A 17,758-nucleotide genomic window follows, 5' to 3' on the forward strand; every position below is an offset into this window, starting at 1 on the left:
TGTCTGCAAACAATTGTCATCCAAATCAAACTGATTGCAATCATTTTCCAACAGATTAAATGGCAAATACAAAGGTTTGCACATGTCTCTTTGCAAAGGAGGACTTGGCTCAACAAGTTGCCAGCCAGTATATGGCAGTCAAAGCAAAGTTACTGAGTACCTGTGTCATTTTGTAGTTAAGTTTGCTTCTTGCAACAACTATGTCACTATTTGTGGAAGAATTTCTGAATTACTGCTTTAAGTCTATGAGGTTCTGGCTGGACTCTGATTGTAAACAGTTTATATAGTGAATTTAAGTGAATCCCAGTGTATGTGGTCAAATGATCACATTTGATCTCTGTATTATCACAAAGAGATTGCATGCACTTGCTAACTTGATCCCATTCATTGATGGCTACATTCATTGGTCAGTCCTTTATCTGATTGATAAAGGACTGACCAAATTTGTTTTGGAAGACAGCAACAGAGTGCGAGTGGTCAGAGACCTGCTACCCATCTTTGCAGTAACCATTTCAAAGGCAAGAATACTGCAATGTCATTGCACACAGTTGCAATAATTTGGTAGTGCTGTGGGCTCAAACACCAGTTTTCCAAGTGTGACTATAGGATTACTCACACTCAAATGGAGGAGTAACTTATAAAAGTCTTGCAATGTGGTAGACATCGTCCAACCCTACCACACATGCCTACTTGGATTCAGTTACAGATCCGGTCATTATCCTGGTGGAACTGCTTATAACAAGAATAGTATGTTTTAATGAGCCTGGGTACCCTTTTGACAGACAATGTTTTACTCAGTTATGGTCCCCTTATGACACAAGTGCTGGTGTTTTATTAATGAGCCCATGTCCCAGGATGAGCGGTTGCTTTTAACTTTTTGGACCATCACACGACAAGGGAACTAGGTTGTTTTAATTAGCCTTGCTCCCTAGGTAGGAATATATTTACTCACTTTTCGTTTGCCGGGTGAGAAGTGTACCAGTATATTTTTAATGAGCCTCAATCCCAAGATGATTAAACATACAATGAGTCAAATCAAGCTTTCGGGCAAAGCTGTTGAAAGTTGTAATTACTCCAAACTCTTATGCTCTTGTTTGTCTTCGTCACTAGAAACTTGGCACTACCTCCAATTAATAACATCTTAGTACTTATTGCTGAAATCATTTTGATTTGTAGCACACAAATTGCTTACTTTAGCCGTTGTCAGCTTATTCACATCTAAAATTTCTCTGCGAGACAAGTGAGAAACATTAATTGAAGTTTTAACTTGACTGATTATGAACTAATTTGAAGCTAGCATGTGCATAGGTGCTTCACTGTTTGTTTTAATTGACTGTGACTTATCAACGCATGTGAACAAGAGCCAACAAAAAAGGCTGAAATGTTATGCTCAAGTGGTCACACACTGAGCTTGATGGTCAACATGCTCTTTTCTAAACACTAAATACTTTAATTTGTTTTGCTGAACCTGAGTAATTACCTCTATGTCAGGATGGTAAATTAAAAAAATGAAAACTTCACCGTACATAATCAACTAGATATCCCGCTTTTCCCCTTTGTCTTCACCCTGTCCTGTTATGATAACTTTGTCATACCAGAAACCTTTTTAGATGTTCTAGGAAAAAAATGTGACATAAAATTTCATGAGCGTGACAATCTGCTTCTACTCACTAACAGTTCACCATGAGGTGACACTCACACTGTGAATGAACCCACACTCACAGCTGTGTGGTCAACGTTGCATTAGAAGTGAGGATATAAATAAATTTGCCGATTGTGTATCACGAACCAGCACGACACATCAATCACTAAAGATATTAAGCTATTAATGTAGCCTAGTGTTTGAAAAGCCATTTCCTTGATTGTTTATAAAGGTACTGTGCAAAAGTCCCAAACCCCTCCTCACTGCTTTATTTTTTGGCTTCTACAGAGCCAGACGTTGTTATAATTCTGGTCATGATGCTAATAAACTGGGTGTTGAGCAGTAGTTTCAAAAAGCCTTTCAAAGTTTCTCTTTGTTTGTTAAACCGACCTATGAATCATTTAAGCGTAAAAAAGGCAACTATCTCAACGAATGAACCAGTGTTGTCCACATAAAACTGATATTGGGGTTATTACTAGAGATGGACCGATCCGATATTACGTATCGGTATCGGTCCGATACTGACCTAAATGACTGGATCGGATATCGGAGAAAAATAAAAAATGTAATCCGATCCATTAAATATCACGAAAGCACCTCACAAAACTTGCAACACGCCGTAACTCACCTCAGAACGTATGCATCACGTGATAGAGCAGCTGTGGCATGCCGGACCTGTCGGTGGTCTGGATAGCATGTGGAGCTTCGCTAGCAACCCGGCATTTCATCTCCGACAAAGTTATCCCCGAGAGAAGTAAAGCAAGTGTGTAAGTCCATCTCTGAATGTTTGTAAAGCATTCCTGCGTTAAGCTTAACAAGCGACTGCCTCTTCTTGCTGCTACTTCAATCATGAAACTGCTTAACGATCAGCTGATCGGCTTTTCTGTCGCTAGTCCGTGTCTCTAGTTTGCTTTTGGCCCACTTTGCACCAGAAAGAGGAAACCAGCGGCTGAACAACAGCAGCACGTTTAAGCTTGATCAGCTGTTGTTAGAATGTATTTAATATTACTTTCTACACCAGGATCTTTTTCTACGTAGCTGACGCTGGTAACTGTGCAGGGGCGGATCTAGCAAAGTTTAGCCAGGGGGGCCGATAGGGCATTAACAGGGAAAAGGGGGCACAAAGACATACTTTTCTTTCTTATTCTCATTTAAAATGTCGAGCTTTTAATAAATAATTATCTGACACCCAAAGTTTTAATTTGATGTAAAATGAATAGAAGTCAATTACTGTATATAGTAACTATTAAGTCTAATATATATACCCTAGTAAGCTATAGTACTTTTTCCTTTGGGAAGGTACCATCTGTGCAGTCTGCAATTTTGTTGAAGAAAGATGTTGAATCTATTTAATATTTCTTGAAAAATAATTGATTTCTGTGCATTTTTTTTCACACTGCATCAAATTAAGGTTGATTACGTCGATTAAGCATCATGAGGTGGAGCGTGAGGGGTGGTTCCCTATTTTTTATTTATTTATTTTTGTTGTTGCTGGGAGTTGGAACCCTATTAGTTAGGTTGCTTAATATTTATGCTAAGTACTCTTTAAAATACCAGAATAGGGAGGATGGTGTAGGTTTAAGTTTATTAGATTGATCAGTATTGCTGAACTATGAAATATATTTTTTTGCATACAGGTATAACAGAATAGCTTTAGTGTAGTTGTTGTTTTAAACTTGAGTATGAACTTATACAAAATGCAGCAAGATATTTAAAAAACAGTTTTGTTGATTAAAAAACACTATATCGGATTCATATCGGTATCGGCAGATATCCAAATTTATGATATCGGTATCGGTATCGGACATAAAAAAGTGGTATCGTGCCATCTCTAGTTATTACTAAAAAGAAAGTAAAGCATTACTCATTACTTGTCATTGTTCTTTAAAGTAATGCAGTGAGTATTTAAGTTATGTAATTACTCATTGCACTCACAGTAGAATTTAATTTGTCGTTACTTGTTGAATGACTTTTGCATTACTCCGTATCATGACCACTTTCACATAATTACCAAGTATCCTAATGAAAATATGTACAATATAATTAGTGCATACATATGAACACGAAACTAACAACATGGAGTAAAATTGAAAATTAGATCAAAGAGTCTCAAAAGCGATTGTAGTATAGAAGCAGGAACAGGTAGAAATGAATTTTACAATGTTTGGAGCCTAGCTACTCATCACTTGAAGATCATACTCTGGAAATGTCGACATGCACTCAGCCAATGACTCTGTGTTCTTTGCTAGCTTTGTGCTAGCATGCTGTCTGTGTGGATTGAAAGAGCTGGTATTGCCATAGCAGTATGACTTGGCTGTTTCTCTCTTGGATGCAGTTTGTACGTCACCATCATGATCTTGTACTGTTGTTCAATAAAGATGAATATAATGTCCATAGCTCCACTCCTCAAAGGTTTCCTCCACCCTGCTCCTGAAAATTTCTAATTATTTGGTATAACGTGCACATAACAGACAACTTAGCAAAGAACCATCTTCTCTTTAGGCATTTTGTCATTAGCTGCATGACACAAAAACATTTTAAACTTGGGTGCCACATTTCAATCAGTTTGTTTATTAGCTGTTTATTCTCAGTTGCATTTTGTCAGTGCATTGCTGCCTTTCTTGGAAGGTAGCAATGCATCCATGTATCAGCACCTTATATCACCTGTATGGCATTATTCCATGCTTGGTAGTGGAGGACTAGATGCAAGTGAATGTGAATCATCTTTAAACTAGTTTAAACGCTCCTGCTGCTGAAGAAAGACTTGTTTGGGTACTTGCCTGTCTATTGCTACAAGACTAATGATATCTGTTTTTAAAACTCTGGCCTGCATAACTGCAAATTAAATAGCACAACCCCAGTTTTATTAGACTCACTAATGTCTATTTGATTGGTCATACTTTGAAGTGCTTTAATAAATACCTGTCTAATCCTCTGCCATCCAAAGTAACATTAGACCGAAACTTAAGATTTATAATACTACTGCAGCGACCTCAATACACTTATTAGCCCAGGCTGTCTTATACGTTATTTGGATGTGGTCTTGTTTCAGTCCCAATAACTTGTATTAATCTAAAATTCTAATCCTGACATCTTATTCTTTGAAATGATCCACTTTGATCTTCTTTCAAACTCATCCTGTGACATCATGGTCACATATGATATTGCAGCATAGCATATAACACGATCTGGACTGATATATTGCGTCATGACAGCATACATTTGCCTTTGATGATAAGGCTTTTGATAATGGTGATTGTTTGCCTAGCAGCAGGGAAGAGACCACCAAAATGAGGCTACCCCTCATGTTTGGCACTGCACTTACTCAAGTCCTTAGCAGTACATCCATCAAGTTTGATGTGGATGGGACGAAGAGATGTCAAGCTAAGCTAAGAACACACATACACAGACAGACGTAAACTGATTTGTTAGTTAGACATTTTTCCCTTGTGAGTGTGCGTGGGTGGAGTTTTCAAGGTGATTTTAATATTTAATAATAATAATAATGGATACTTTATTGATCCCCATGGGGAAATTACTTGTTTTTTTTCTCTGCATTTGACCCATTCACTCAGTGAAGCAGTGGGCAGCCCACTAAGCAGGCGCCCGGGGAGCAGTGTGTAGGGACGGTACCTTGCTCAGGGGTACCTCAGGGTAGCCGTTAAGTGGATTCGAACCGCCGACCTTCCGATCATGGGGCGACCACTTTACCTACTGAGCTATCCCTGCCCCACTGAGCTATTTATTACTGCTTTCCTTTGATGCTTGGGAATGTCTCTTCCATCTTTTGTTATATCAGCTTCTTTTTGTGCTTATCTGTCCCTTATTCCCTGTCTACCATTTTCTTCTCATATCCCATCTCTGAAGCAGACTGGTATTTCTCTAGATTATATTTTCTCTGCCTTTCCATTTGCTTTTGGAGCCTTACCCCTCTAACATTTATTGCTGTTTTTTTTCCTTATATCATTCCACTGGCACTACCCCTTAGTGCTGTCTCTCTATCCCTGTATATTACTTTCCACATACCCAATTCTTATTTATTATGATAAGTCAGTGAGATTTACCAAATCATCTGCACTTGACTCACACATACAACAGAAACATAACATAATATTTAGTATGGAGAACTTCACTTTGGATGTGCAGAGCATACTATTGAAGGACATATTCAAAGTTCTGCTGAACTGAAAGATTTCAAAGTTCAAATTAAGGGGGAAACATTGAAGTGAACATAGAAAAGACAACAGATCCAAAATTATAAGTCAGAGAGCAAATGTTGTGCTAATCCCTGAACCAGACAGTGAACACTGAAAGTAAAGGGAACTGTCAGGTTGACGGAGTCCTATTGACCCTGGTTAGTCTGTTGGATTTCACAAGCAGCTGACACATACCAGTGGATGAAGATTTCATTCAACTTTGAAGCAGTTTTCCAGTAATTCTGGCAAATCATGAGAGGACTCAGAAGGGAAAACCAGTGGTCTTCTCGCATGGGTGAGGTTTGATGCTGCTTGACTTTAGTCAGGCAGTGGAAGGAAGGCTTTGAGAATGTACTCAATCCCACTGACACATCCTCCGTAGAAGGAGCAGACTCTAGGGATGAGGGTGATGTCTCACCCATCAGGTGGTATTGAGGCAGTTAAACAACTCCTTAGCGGCAAGACTCCTGGGTGGATGACATTTGTCATGAGTGCCTTAAGGCTCTGGATGTTGTGGGGCTGTCTTGGTTTGGACACCTCTGGAACACTGAGCGATAGGTGCCTCTATGCCTCCAAATTGGCAGACTGACAGTGGTTCCCCTCTCTAACAATGGAGACTTTAAGGGGATTAAACTATTCGGAATCCCTAAGAAGGTCTACATCAGGGTGCTGGAGAGGAGACTCCATCTGGTAGTCCAACCTCAGAGTCACGAGGAAAAATGCTGTTTTTGTCCTGGTCGTGGTTGTAGACCTTTATCATCTCAAGGATATTTAAGGGTGAGTGGAAGCACAACTATGTGCTTCATGGACTTGGGCAAGGTATTCAAGAATGTCTCTCTGAATTCTGTAGGAGGTGTTTCGGAAGTATCACCTCTGTGGATTCTGTACCAGTCGATCATATTGAACAAATGTCAAACTAGTCCTTTATTTTGTTTTTTAACTTCATCAGCTAATAGTATAGTCATAGCTATAGTCAATATTCAAACTGGATCTATAGATTGAAATGTGTGTAGCCTGGTGCAGTTGCAGGCTACCCAAGAAGCATTTTGGGTGCTGGGAAGGTGTTTATGTATTTCCGTTATGCGTCTTCAGATTAACTGCTGTCCGATCATCGCCACTACTGCTGTCAGCCGTGTTCAACCCTGCACTGGCTGCAAACAGACCTGACACACTGAAGCAGATAGGGAAAGAGAAAGGGGGGAAGCGGAATAATGGATAAGCCAGCACACTGACAAAGTGGTGATCCCTACAGCACTGAGTCTGTGTGTGCGTATGCGTGTCTTTGTGTGTATACATTTTTTTTTTCGTTTTTCGAATTCAAGTGGGTCGACAATCCGTTTTCTCCAGAGATGCATCAATCTAACACAAGGTTGCAGTGTCTTTCTTTGACAATCCCCTCCTTTTACTCCTCTCATCTCCTTTTTCCCCTTTCCTCTCATCACTACTCCCCATCAATCCGCTCATCACAACTGCCCCCTTTCTCTCCCCTTTCAGCCTACCCTCCTCCACCAATTCTCCCCTTCGTTTCTCTTCTCTATTCCCCTGAAATAATCTCCTCACCAATTTTGTCCCCTCTGTTCCTGCTCTGTCCTCAATGGATGAATGGATCAGGTAGAAAGGATGGATGGATAGGACGGGTGATGGATGAATGGCTGGCTGGTTGGGTAGAGGAGTAAAGACAGAGAGAAATTGGACCCCAGGGACTGTAGATGGGTGTACCTGCTGATGGAAGCTTAAAAAGAACATGACACAGGAGAACTTTAAAAAGAAAAAAACAGCCTTTCTCCACTCTGCCCGCTCATGTATTTCAGCCGTTTACAACCATGTCTCTCAGTTTTTGTGTTTGAAAGATTTTGTAGTATATTTTTAGGAGTCAAACCTGTCAGCCAGCCAGGCAGTCCTGTAGCAAAACAATTTGATATATGCTTTGTGCTGTGCTGCAGCCATGACACAGCATTTGATAGAATAAATGGGCAAGCATATTAGCTGGGCTTCTTATTCTACCATTTTCATTTATTTTAACACTGTGCTTTTAAATGGTCTTGAAAGGACTTTTGTGCAGATTAAGTAAGTTGCATCAAGAAGAATGTCTAATTTAACTTGCAAGCTGTCTAGAACACCATGGCTAAAGACATACTGTGGTTATGTTATACACATATTATAAGGTCACTGCTATTCTATTTAGTGACAATTTAATAGAGATAGTCAACGCAGATCTTTCTGAAGTATCTCAAAAAAGATATTCTGGAAGATTTTTTTGGGTATATATATTTTTTTACAGTTCCACACCACATGAAGCTATTCAATCTCCTCTCTTGTTAAATTAGCCATTACACTTCAGTCTTTTTCATGAGACGAGACAGTATTATCATAAAATGTTTACCTTCTATTTTTGGTATGCCAGATTCAACTTATGTAGCCATCAATCAAGCAGTTTCAAATTCCTCTCTCCTTTGAGAGAGCAATATTTTTTTTCAGATATCCGATCAACCCAGGCGTCTGTTGAGATTACGCTTCTTTGCCTTTATTGCCACAGTATGTTCACATATTACTCCAGCATATTTTGTAGTTCACCATCATTGGGTTTTCCCTTTCACTCTGTATACTTCAGGCAAAGAAGCCATGCAAATATATAACAGATGGTAACAAGCAGAATGCAGTCAAGTACAACGTTCTCAAATGAGCACTGCTTTTTCTCAATATGGCCTGGTAAAAAATGATTAAAAAGCTTAAGAAACTATTGCAGAATCAGATGGAAAACAATTTGCCAGAAATCGAAAACTTTGCTTCCTCAGTGCTACCCTTAAATGTAATTGGTTTTTGCAACTAATCTGGTATAGTACTGGATATTAAGTCAACATATATTTACTACAATAATCGCCTAAAATTGTCATTGCGATCAGGTTTGGCGTAGGTGCTGAATTGGTTAATCTGTAACCTTTATATAGAGCTATATTAGCCATTATACCTCGTTTCCAGTGTGTAGCTATGCTAAGGTAGCTTTAATAGCTCACTATAGTTTCCTTTTCACTTTACAGATATGCATAAGGATTGATGTTCTCATCTGCAATAAAACTGATTATATGTGTATGTGAAAATGTGAAGATTTGTTTTTTTTTATATTAACATAGATAAATAACAAGTACCCTGTAAGATAGCTGACTATACTTCACTCACAGAGCCAATCTGAAACATCATCTGATGAAATGAATCAATTATTTAAATGGATGCAGGCCAAGGTGATGGCTCTGAAAGATCAGGGATGTCTGTGGTGTTCTTCACTGTCATTTGGGAAGAAAGCAACCTTGGCTCAGCAATCTGTCACGTTAGTCCACACCATCAGACTTCTTGCCATGAATTAAACTCCTGCAGACACACTATTAATTTGTTATCGAATTATATATTCAGAAGCTGTCTTAACACATGTGTGTGGCTAAACATGGAGATTAGCTGAAATCAGAGAACAGGTTCATAAATAAATTTCAAAGCTAGATCTTATTCGATCCATGGCGACTAACTATGACGTTCCAAAGGTGGTGGTGCAAGAAGACCCTTCATTTTATTTTACTTTTGCAAATGCTCAAGGAAAGTGTTTGCTTCTGTGTTAGGTGTTTCCCTGTTTATTTGCTTTCTGTTTTATTTTGAAATCCACACATCTCTGGAGCTTTGTATGTACTTTTACGTGACTTGTCCTTTTTTGCTTTGTCTCCTTGTGCCTGATTGGTTTCAGCTGTATTCCTCATCTGTTACCTCTCCCTTTGTTGTCTTGTGTATATACTGTCTGAGTCTCTCCTTATTCTTTGCTGTGTTGTCCACATTGCTGTGTGTCTCTTGTGTACCCAGAGATAGCTGCTATTTGGATTTCTTGGCCGTTGTGAAATTCTTTTGGTCTTTTTTTTATGTGAGCTTATGGTAATGCGTTTTAGCTTACTCCCCTGCATTCATGTCTGCAAAACTTCAAGACACACAGTGGTTTAAGACAAAGTCTGTTTGTATCATGTGTGGCCTACAAACTCACTGACGTAGATGATTGTCCCATCAAAACTCTTAATTTCTTACATTTAGTGTCTTTCAGGTCATCTAGGCTTCATTATTTTCCCAACAGATCTATGGTTCTCTGCTATGCCACACATATATCTAGATGGATATAAAGGTTGACTGGAAATGTAAATAAAGAATGGAAATGGAGAAACGTGGTGTTATCCAAAGCTTGGCTCTAAAACTCAATAATTAAAATACTATGTTTGTTATTAAGGAATGTCAAATTTTACTTTTACTTGAGTGACAATAATACAAGATCAATACATTAATGCACTTTGTCTTCTCAGTGTGGAGTAACTCATTCTGTATCCAACCAGATAGACACACACAGCGAGCATCCCACAGTTAGGCTTGTCCAGGTGTCCCACTGAGTCACGGCCTCAGCATGTATATTTTATGGTAACTCTAGGATGCGTGAGTGTGTGGGGGCAGACCGACATCAGGGTTAGATTGTCTAAACTGTGTAAAGTGGTGTCAGTGTCCACATGGAGTTGTGGAAAACATGTCCTAAGCAACATCCATGTTTGTACCATGGAGACAGTTGCTGGGTTGTGGTTCTGTATGTACTGAAAACAATGACAGTCATTTTCTGCAAGCTCAAGTCTGGTTTGACTGCGGATCACTGCTTTGGTCATTAACAGTCAAAGTCACTTCTCTCTCAGTTTTTTCTTAGTCAACTTTGTTCTTAATGGGGACAGTTTTTTCTCTGCCGCTCTTGGCAACCTGTACCTGCTTATTGTGACTGCCAAATTTAGATGGACTGCATTTGAATAATAAATAAAGGAGTTATTGATTGAAACGCCCCGAGTTTAAATAAAGACGTGCTTGATGATGATAAAACTGAAAGGATTTAAACTTTTCTCTCTTTTTTTTCTGTGACTACCTGTGATATTGTCTGAATTTTAAAGTTTTAAGTCTTTTTTATGAGCTCCGCACCTTGAATGCTTCACCCCAATTCCCCTTGCACAGTTCTCAGTGGAGCTTTTCATCAGCTTGACAGGAAGCTGGCATTAGATGGATTTATTCACTTGCTCGTGCACAAAGTCATTCCAGTGATTATATATTTCTTTACAAGAAACTTTGAAAGATGAGAGCAAAAGTGTATCCTTAAAGAAGATTCTGTGAGCGCTTATAGGAAGACAAGTACATATCAATGAGAGAATAAAAATACACAGGTAAAGTTTTGAAGGTGAACATGAGTAGATACTTGCAGGATATGATATGAGCGCCTGTATGCTTGAGAACGCTAACTGTCTCGTGAGCCACTTTAATGGGTGTGAAAATATGCCTGTGACCTTTTGAAATAAAGAGCAGAGAATTTGAATTTCTGTGAATGTGACTCTTCATCAGTGAAACAGAGGATTGCTTTAATGCATTATTTAATTTGGAAACTGGTAACAGAGTGGCAACAAAATTCATTCCATCTTTGTGCAAACACTTGGAAGAATTTGCTTTAATCAATATTTATTTTGGAAGAATTCACTGCACTTGAGAGAAACTTTAAATTAGCACGACCTTAAAAGATTTCGCTCATTTCATCTGGGGAAATCTCATCATGTTCATCTGCCACTTTAACTTACAACCCAGGCTGTTTACTGTTTCATACTGTTTAATTTTTATTATTTGAGGGGGAAATCAGGCTGACAGGTAGAAAGGAGGAGGGCAAATTAGAGTAGACAGGGAAGAGGAGAGACGGTGGGTAGAGAGAGACTGAGAAACTGAGGTGCCCCGTGGAGAACAAATGGCTGGTTAGTAATATATGAGGGGCATCAGCTTACACTGAAGGATAAAAAGGCAGTGAGGCAGGGGATACACATCTGTCATCTGCTGTTCGCACACACACATGCACACCCTCATGCACCAGCTGGGAGAGTGTGATGTAACTAGTGACTATTGTTCCATCGCTCAATCCTCTTTTCTCGGTTGCTAACCTGAAATCCACCCTAGAAAAAAGCTTCAGAGGGGTAAAAGGCATGGACATCGTGGCCCGTCGCCTTCTCGACAACAACGGCAAAATCGGAAAATGCTTAAACTTCGGAAAACTCTAAATTATGTGTAAGAGCAGTTGTATTGGACTAGGTCGCTTACTCTTTAAGTGTCCAGATAATTATGCTGGCCATTGCTGCACAAGTGACTTGCAATCAAAACACATACAGTTTATGAATATGTCTAGACACATCATTTGGTTTGAGGGAGAAAATATTTTCTGAGTTAACTAATAAAACATTCAAAGCCTGCCTGGAAGCCATGACACAGCTTGACATCCAGGGAAATATGTGTATTTTTCAAGAAATGAACAGGACTGTGGATGATGTAGGCATAAAAAATATTTGGGTTACAGAAGATTATTCTTCTGTGTCAAAGTCTTTTGCTTTAAACATCTAGCTATCTAACCCATAAAAGTAATATTATACACTATTACTTGTGTGCAGTAAAGGAAGATTTTTTTCATTTCCCATGAAATATTGAAAAAAATGGGAAAATAAAGCAGCAATTGTGTTTTATCAATATGGTATAGAGAGATGATGAATTTAAATTTAACTAACATATGAACCCAGAACAACTTCATTGTATCTTAAGATTGAGTTCCATACCACTTTTATATCATTTTCTTTGAAGTTGATGAATTGAAAGTCCACAAATTTAATGTAGTAATTTTGGCTCAGGAGAAAGAGAGATTTATGTATCTCACAGAGTTTAAGTGTGTGCATGACAGTTACAAACCACTAAGTCAGAGCAACCTATATCTTGCAGAAGCAACCTACTGATTTGGAAAATGACAAGCTGGCTCTGGTATTTGATAAGGCTGTTTCACTTTACACACTGTGCTCTGAAACCCATGTTTTCTGTGGCGTCATGCAGTAATTGTTTTTCACTGAGTTGAGCAGTGAGCATTTACATATGCTTTGACAGCTTATTTAAGTGCAAAAAAACACAAGCATTGTGCTGTATTGCTAGTGATGTATAAATGGCTTTACCTTCCTAAGGAGTAAAAATGAATAAATAAAGCTTTTTTTGAAACTTTACTATTTCAATATACTAAACTCTAGAGTGATGTCACTTCCAGCACCGACATCCTCCTCCTGAGACAAATGGAATGCGGCAACAGTACATATGAAGACCATTAGCAGACTCAAAAAATTGTGTAAATTTATGTTGAGTTAGCCACACACCATAAAATATGAGCCATTTGCTCAACCTACCAGTCTGCGTAGGGTGTACTGCTTTCTATATTGAAGAACACATAGATGGTAGTGGTAGTTGGATGAGACAGCTTGGGAGTCAGTACCACAACAACAGTAACCATCTACTAGTACTAAACTAGCTAGGCTAACTTGATATTAGCATTCCAATGCTAGGGATTAGCAATCATTTTACTGTAACCACAAATGGTAATAAATGTAATTGTGAATACTGAAACTTGTGTTTCTGCTCTGTTTCAGCTAGCATGTTCTCTTTCTTTTTCTGAATGTTTGTGAGGTCGTGCATAATTATTTACTGGTTTTGTTCTGGGGCTCTGTGGAAATACCAGAGATAGCTGGTGATGCTAACATTTCACCTTTGTCTTTAATCTGCCATTAGCAAAGCAAAAAAAAAAGAAGAGCAACAGTTATTTACTATGCCAACTTATTTAAAGCACACATGAAAGAGATTGAGAAAGAAAAGTGATTGAGTATTTCGATCTTTAAATATTCTTTCATTTTATGTTCATCTTTTCATTTCAAAGTCATCTCAGTTTGCAACGTTTTTCCTTCACCTCTTCCACAGGATTTAGTCAGCTTAATATAAAAATTAGTTAAACACATTATTGTAACATCATCTAAACTGAACATTTGCTACATACTTTTTTAATTAAAACGTAAGTGGCGGCACATGTGTGCGCTATGTGTTAGTGCTGCTCCAATATAATAGTACAAGTTAATCCAATGTATTCAGTTTCAGTTACTTTAGAAAGGAAATAAAGTTAGAATATTAGGTTTACCATGCTAAATTTATTTAATTTCAGCATTTCAATTTTTAGTTTACCTTAATATCCTGCTGTAGGTAGTCTGCCGACACGGAACATGATTGATTATTAATTGCTTAATTGTGCCATGCAGTGTGGCTGTCTGAGAGCATCTGTGTTGTTGTGTTTTTGCATTCATTTATTAAGGTTTAATATGTTTCTGTTTCCTAAAGCTATTAAGACTTTGAGATTATCACCTGTACCATGACCAGATTCCGTTTTTGAGGAACTATAGAGTAAGACAGTTTGAGTAGGCCTCAATCTATTAAGTAGGTCTTGAATAGATTTTTTCTTGAGTGAGTGATGTGGTTGGATTTTTACAGTATGGACAAAGAAAACGTTCATGACAAACTGGAAATCTGATATTTTTAGCAGAAAGATGCGCTAATATGAACTATTTGTGTTAACAGGCAAATAGTTCCCATTTGGGAGCTTCATTCTACATGAAAATACAACACACCACATCACCGACTTCTGATATAATCGCTGATGTCACACAGTTGTAATGCTTTATCCTGGAGAGGTAGAGCAAGAGGGTACGAGAGAGAGAAAGTGTGATCATTGTTCCATGAAGTCTATTTTCTAGGTGAGCAGATATCCATCTTCCACCCTTCCTCTGGGACTTTCCCAACCATCCTCGAGAGCTGTACAGTAATATCGGCTTGTCAGGTGAATGTGGGTGTTCTTTTTTTTTTTCACTGTATCTCACAAGAACAGGGAAATAGATGAAAGAGAATGTTTGAATGTCGGTGCTCTTTTCCCTCTGAATGAGACAGTTTTTAGCTTCTGGCCAGTTTTGAAATAATTTCTTCTCGTAGTAATACAGTAAATTGTGGGTGATGGCTCTGAGAGATGTTGGAAAAGCTCAGAAAGATTGGCAGAAATTGGCTATCATCTTCAAATCTTTGAACCTGCTTACTGCATTTCATGTTTGACGCCCTTGTCTTTACCTTTTGTCTTTGTTCTGATAGTTAATTCTGATCTTAAGTGAAAATTTTCTCCTAATTTCTCTTTCTTCTTCTCCTCTGTTCACTGCTACCTTTCTTTTCCCCTCTCTCTCCTTCCTGGTGCGGTGGGGCTGGCTCTTGATGCAGACTGGCAATATGAGGGTGAGAACATTCCTCCTTTTTCTTTCTCTGTTAACTGTGTGTTCAGTCACTGTGCTAGTTTATTAACCCCTGCCAACCTTACAGAGATGGTTATAGTGGGCTACGTCTGTCAGTCTCTGTACTGTCAGTTCTTGCCTTTCTTACTCCACCTCACCTTATTTATACACCTTTCATTCCCGCGATATAATTCGGCTGGGCTACAGAATCATTTCCTCTCTCTGTAAAAAGAAAAATGAGGTCATAAGCAACAGTTTATGTCTGCCAAGCTTTCCTTTTCAATCTCTGTGGAGTTGCCCTTAGACCTTTTCTTACACATGGTACTGCAACCCTGTAAAAAGAAAAGAAAAAAGATCTGTCCTCCAAGTACTACATAATGCTTAGAGGACCATTTAAAATGAAATTGAATAATGAAACTCAATATTCAGTAATGTATTAATGGTACCTTTTCATGTTTCTTTTTTCTCTGTTTTTCTATCCAGAATGCAAACTTTCCCGCTCGGGTCCTCCTGCTACCATAGTTGCCATCGATGAAGAAAGCCCCAACGGTAAAGTATTATTTTCTTTCTTGCTTAATGCTTCATAGGAGATTTCAAAAATGGTCTAAACTCAAGATGTGATGGGCGACCACTTCAGTATGATTACCACCTTTTAGCGTATGTTAGACAAACACTGTTTGAAAATCTTGACCTTTAAAAGACGCTGATTGGAATAGCATGTGGTGTGCCCTCATTAAAATATTCTGTGCCAACTGGGTCATAGTTGAAGCCTCATCTTATTTGAACTAATGAACGGTTCAAACTGCTATTGTGTTTTTCTATATGTGCTGTTTCGATCTGGTCACAGTAACTTCTTGGCGTTTTTACTAGTTGCCTGGCAACTTGGAAGTGATAACAAGATCTTGGTTTTGAGGTGAAATGTGTTAAAAATTAAGGTTTGAAGTTCCTTGCTGGTCGATTTCATTACCTTTGTTTGACTGTCTCCAGACAAAGCTTCACATTAAACCAACAGCTAAGGAAGAGGTGCGTTTCACTTGATTCAAGCTATATTAAGGTTTAGGAAAATCTTGTGTTTACAGGCTGTATTATGATGACTTCGTCAGTATTTTTAGAGTTTATAACTAATTGTGTTTCCGGTTATGTGGATATCTCTTCTCTTCTCTTCTCTTCTCTTCTCTTCTCTTCTCTTCTCTGTGTTTTTGTCTCCAGCTCAAATTATTTAAGGGCTTTATGGCTCATTAGTGGACCCTGGTTCAACATCTGTGCCATTTAGACCAAAGGGATGTAAACAAACACACATTCCTAGAGTCTGCTTCGGTTGGTATATCTAGCATCATGAATTTTTGTGTAGTACAGAGCAGATTATGTGTTGAGGGACCACACATTTCAATGGATTAATTTATTCCCTGCTTAAGTCAAGTAGATCAAAGCAAATGCATTTGCAAATAAAGGTAAATTATGGATAGACAAGTTGATCTGTATTGTTAAATTGCTCTCGTATCTCCAGCCTTTAGATTACTGCTTGGGGGAGGATGTTTGCTATGTCTGGTTTTTCACAAAGTTTTAAAGTGTGAGACCTGATTATAGTAATCCTAACTGACGTGAACAGAGATTTAGCATAGCAGAACCAAACACAGAGGAGAGCAATGTTTTCCATAAACCCAGCTGGCATCGCTAGCTGTTAATGGCTTAATGCATCACACAAAGCTACCTACCTTTTATTTTCCTGGTGCTTTTGGTAATCAGCCTGGAAGTGTTAATTTCATGTAGGGCTTCCAATTAACACTTATATCTTTTACGAGTGAAACGTCGCTAATGTTCTTTTTATTTTTGTTGTTGTTTAAAGATAAAAATTTGTTTTAATCTGAGAAAACATTTAATCATAAAATCATAAATGCTATAAATCACCAATCAAACAAGCGTGCTGTTATTTTAAAAAAAAGATTTTAGTGGGACATCTACAAAGTACTAAAGAGATCCATTTTCAGCAAAAATCACTTTCGTGAAAATTGTTACCTAATACATGTTCGTTATGTTGAAAGGTTGATTGACCACAGGAAAAACAGTTTTTCCAATTATATTAGCATAAGTGAAGGCTGCTCTGCTGATTAAAGAAGCAAATAAATTAGGCTAGAGAAAATTGAAAAACTTGTGAGTCCAAAAACAGTGAATATTACTAATCAGACAAAGAAAAAGATAAAGTGGGAGACCACACGCAAGAGCAAGAAGACGAGTACAGAGCCTTTAGTTTGTGAAAAATACGCCTCACTGGTACTCTGCTGCCAACTTCATTAAATGCACAAAACACCGGGCTCAGTGTCAACAGAGAATAGGGGACTCCAGGGTGTTGGTCTTTGGTCTGAGAAAAAGAGACTGGTTGATAAAATGAAAAGATAAGTAGATAACTCGACATTGAAATTCAAGCTTGGATTTGTCAGGCGAGTAAACACTAGCAGTTTCATCACATCAGAAGTTAAAAGCACAATATTGAGCATTATTATTGTGTATAATTAGTTTTCAGTTTTATTTACACATTTTCATTCTGGTTTCATTGAAGCAGCTGGTGGAATCCAGATGTTGACATCTGTATTTCTTTTTCTGTGCGGCGCCTCGCAACCTTGTTGCAGCTTTTCTCGATTGCTCTGCTGTCCCTGTTTAAATCTCAGAACTCATCAGAGACAGTTTGTACTTTTGTCAGTCAGAACTACAGATTTATCAGCTTCACTGCATTAGTGTTTTCAATCAAATCACTTCAGACCTTTTTTCAG

General features: G+C 38.3%; 1 protein-coding gene across 1 annotated transcript in view; it reads left to right on the plus strand.

Moving 5' to 3' along the window:
• The window catches only part of LOC147323344 (protocadherin-15-like), a 233,088-nt gene that overhangs the window by 35,330 nt on the left and 180,000 nt on the right, over nt 1–17,758 (plus strand). The window contains exons 3-4 of the mRNA XM_086303646.1: nt 14,980–14,994; nt 15,474–15,539. Of these exons, the coding sequence (XP_086159772.1) occupies nt 14,980–14,994; nt 15,474–15,539 (81 nt within the window). The remainder of the gene's footprint in view (nt 1–14,979; nt 14,995–15,473; nt 15,540–17,758) is intronic.

The sequence above is a fragment of the Aulonocara sp. 'chitande type north' Nkhata Bay genome, linkage group LG8 (assembly GCF_057382095.1).
Source record: "Aulonocara sp. 'chitande type north' Nkhata Bay isolate Kocher_YH1m ecotype deep benthic linkage group LG8, A_spYH_male_GT1.1, whole genome shotgun sequence".
NCBI lineage: Eukaryota > Metazoa > Chordata > Actinopteri > Cichliformes > Cichlidae > Aulonocara > Aulonocara sp. 'chitande type north' Nkhata Bay.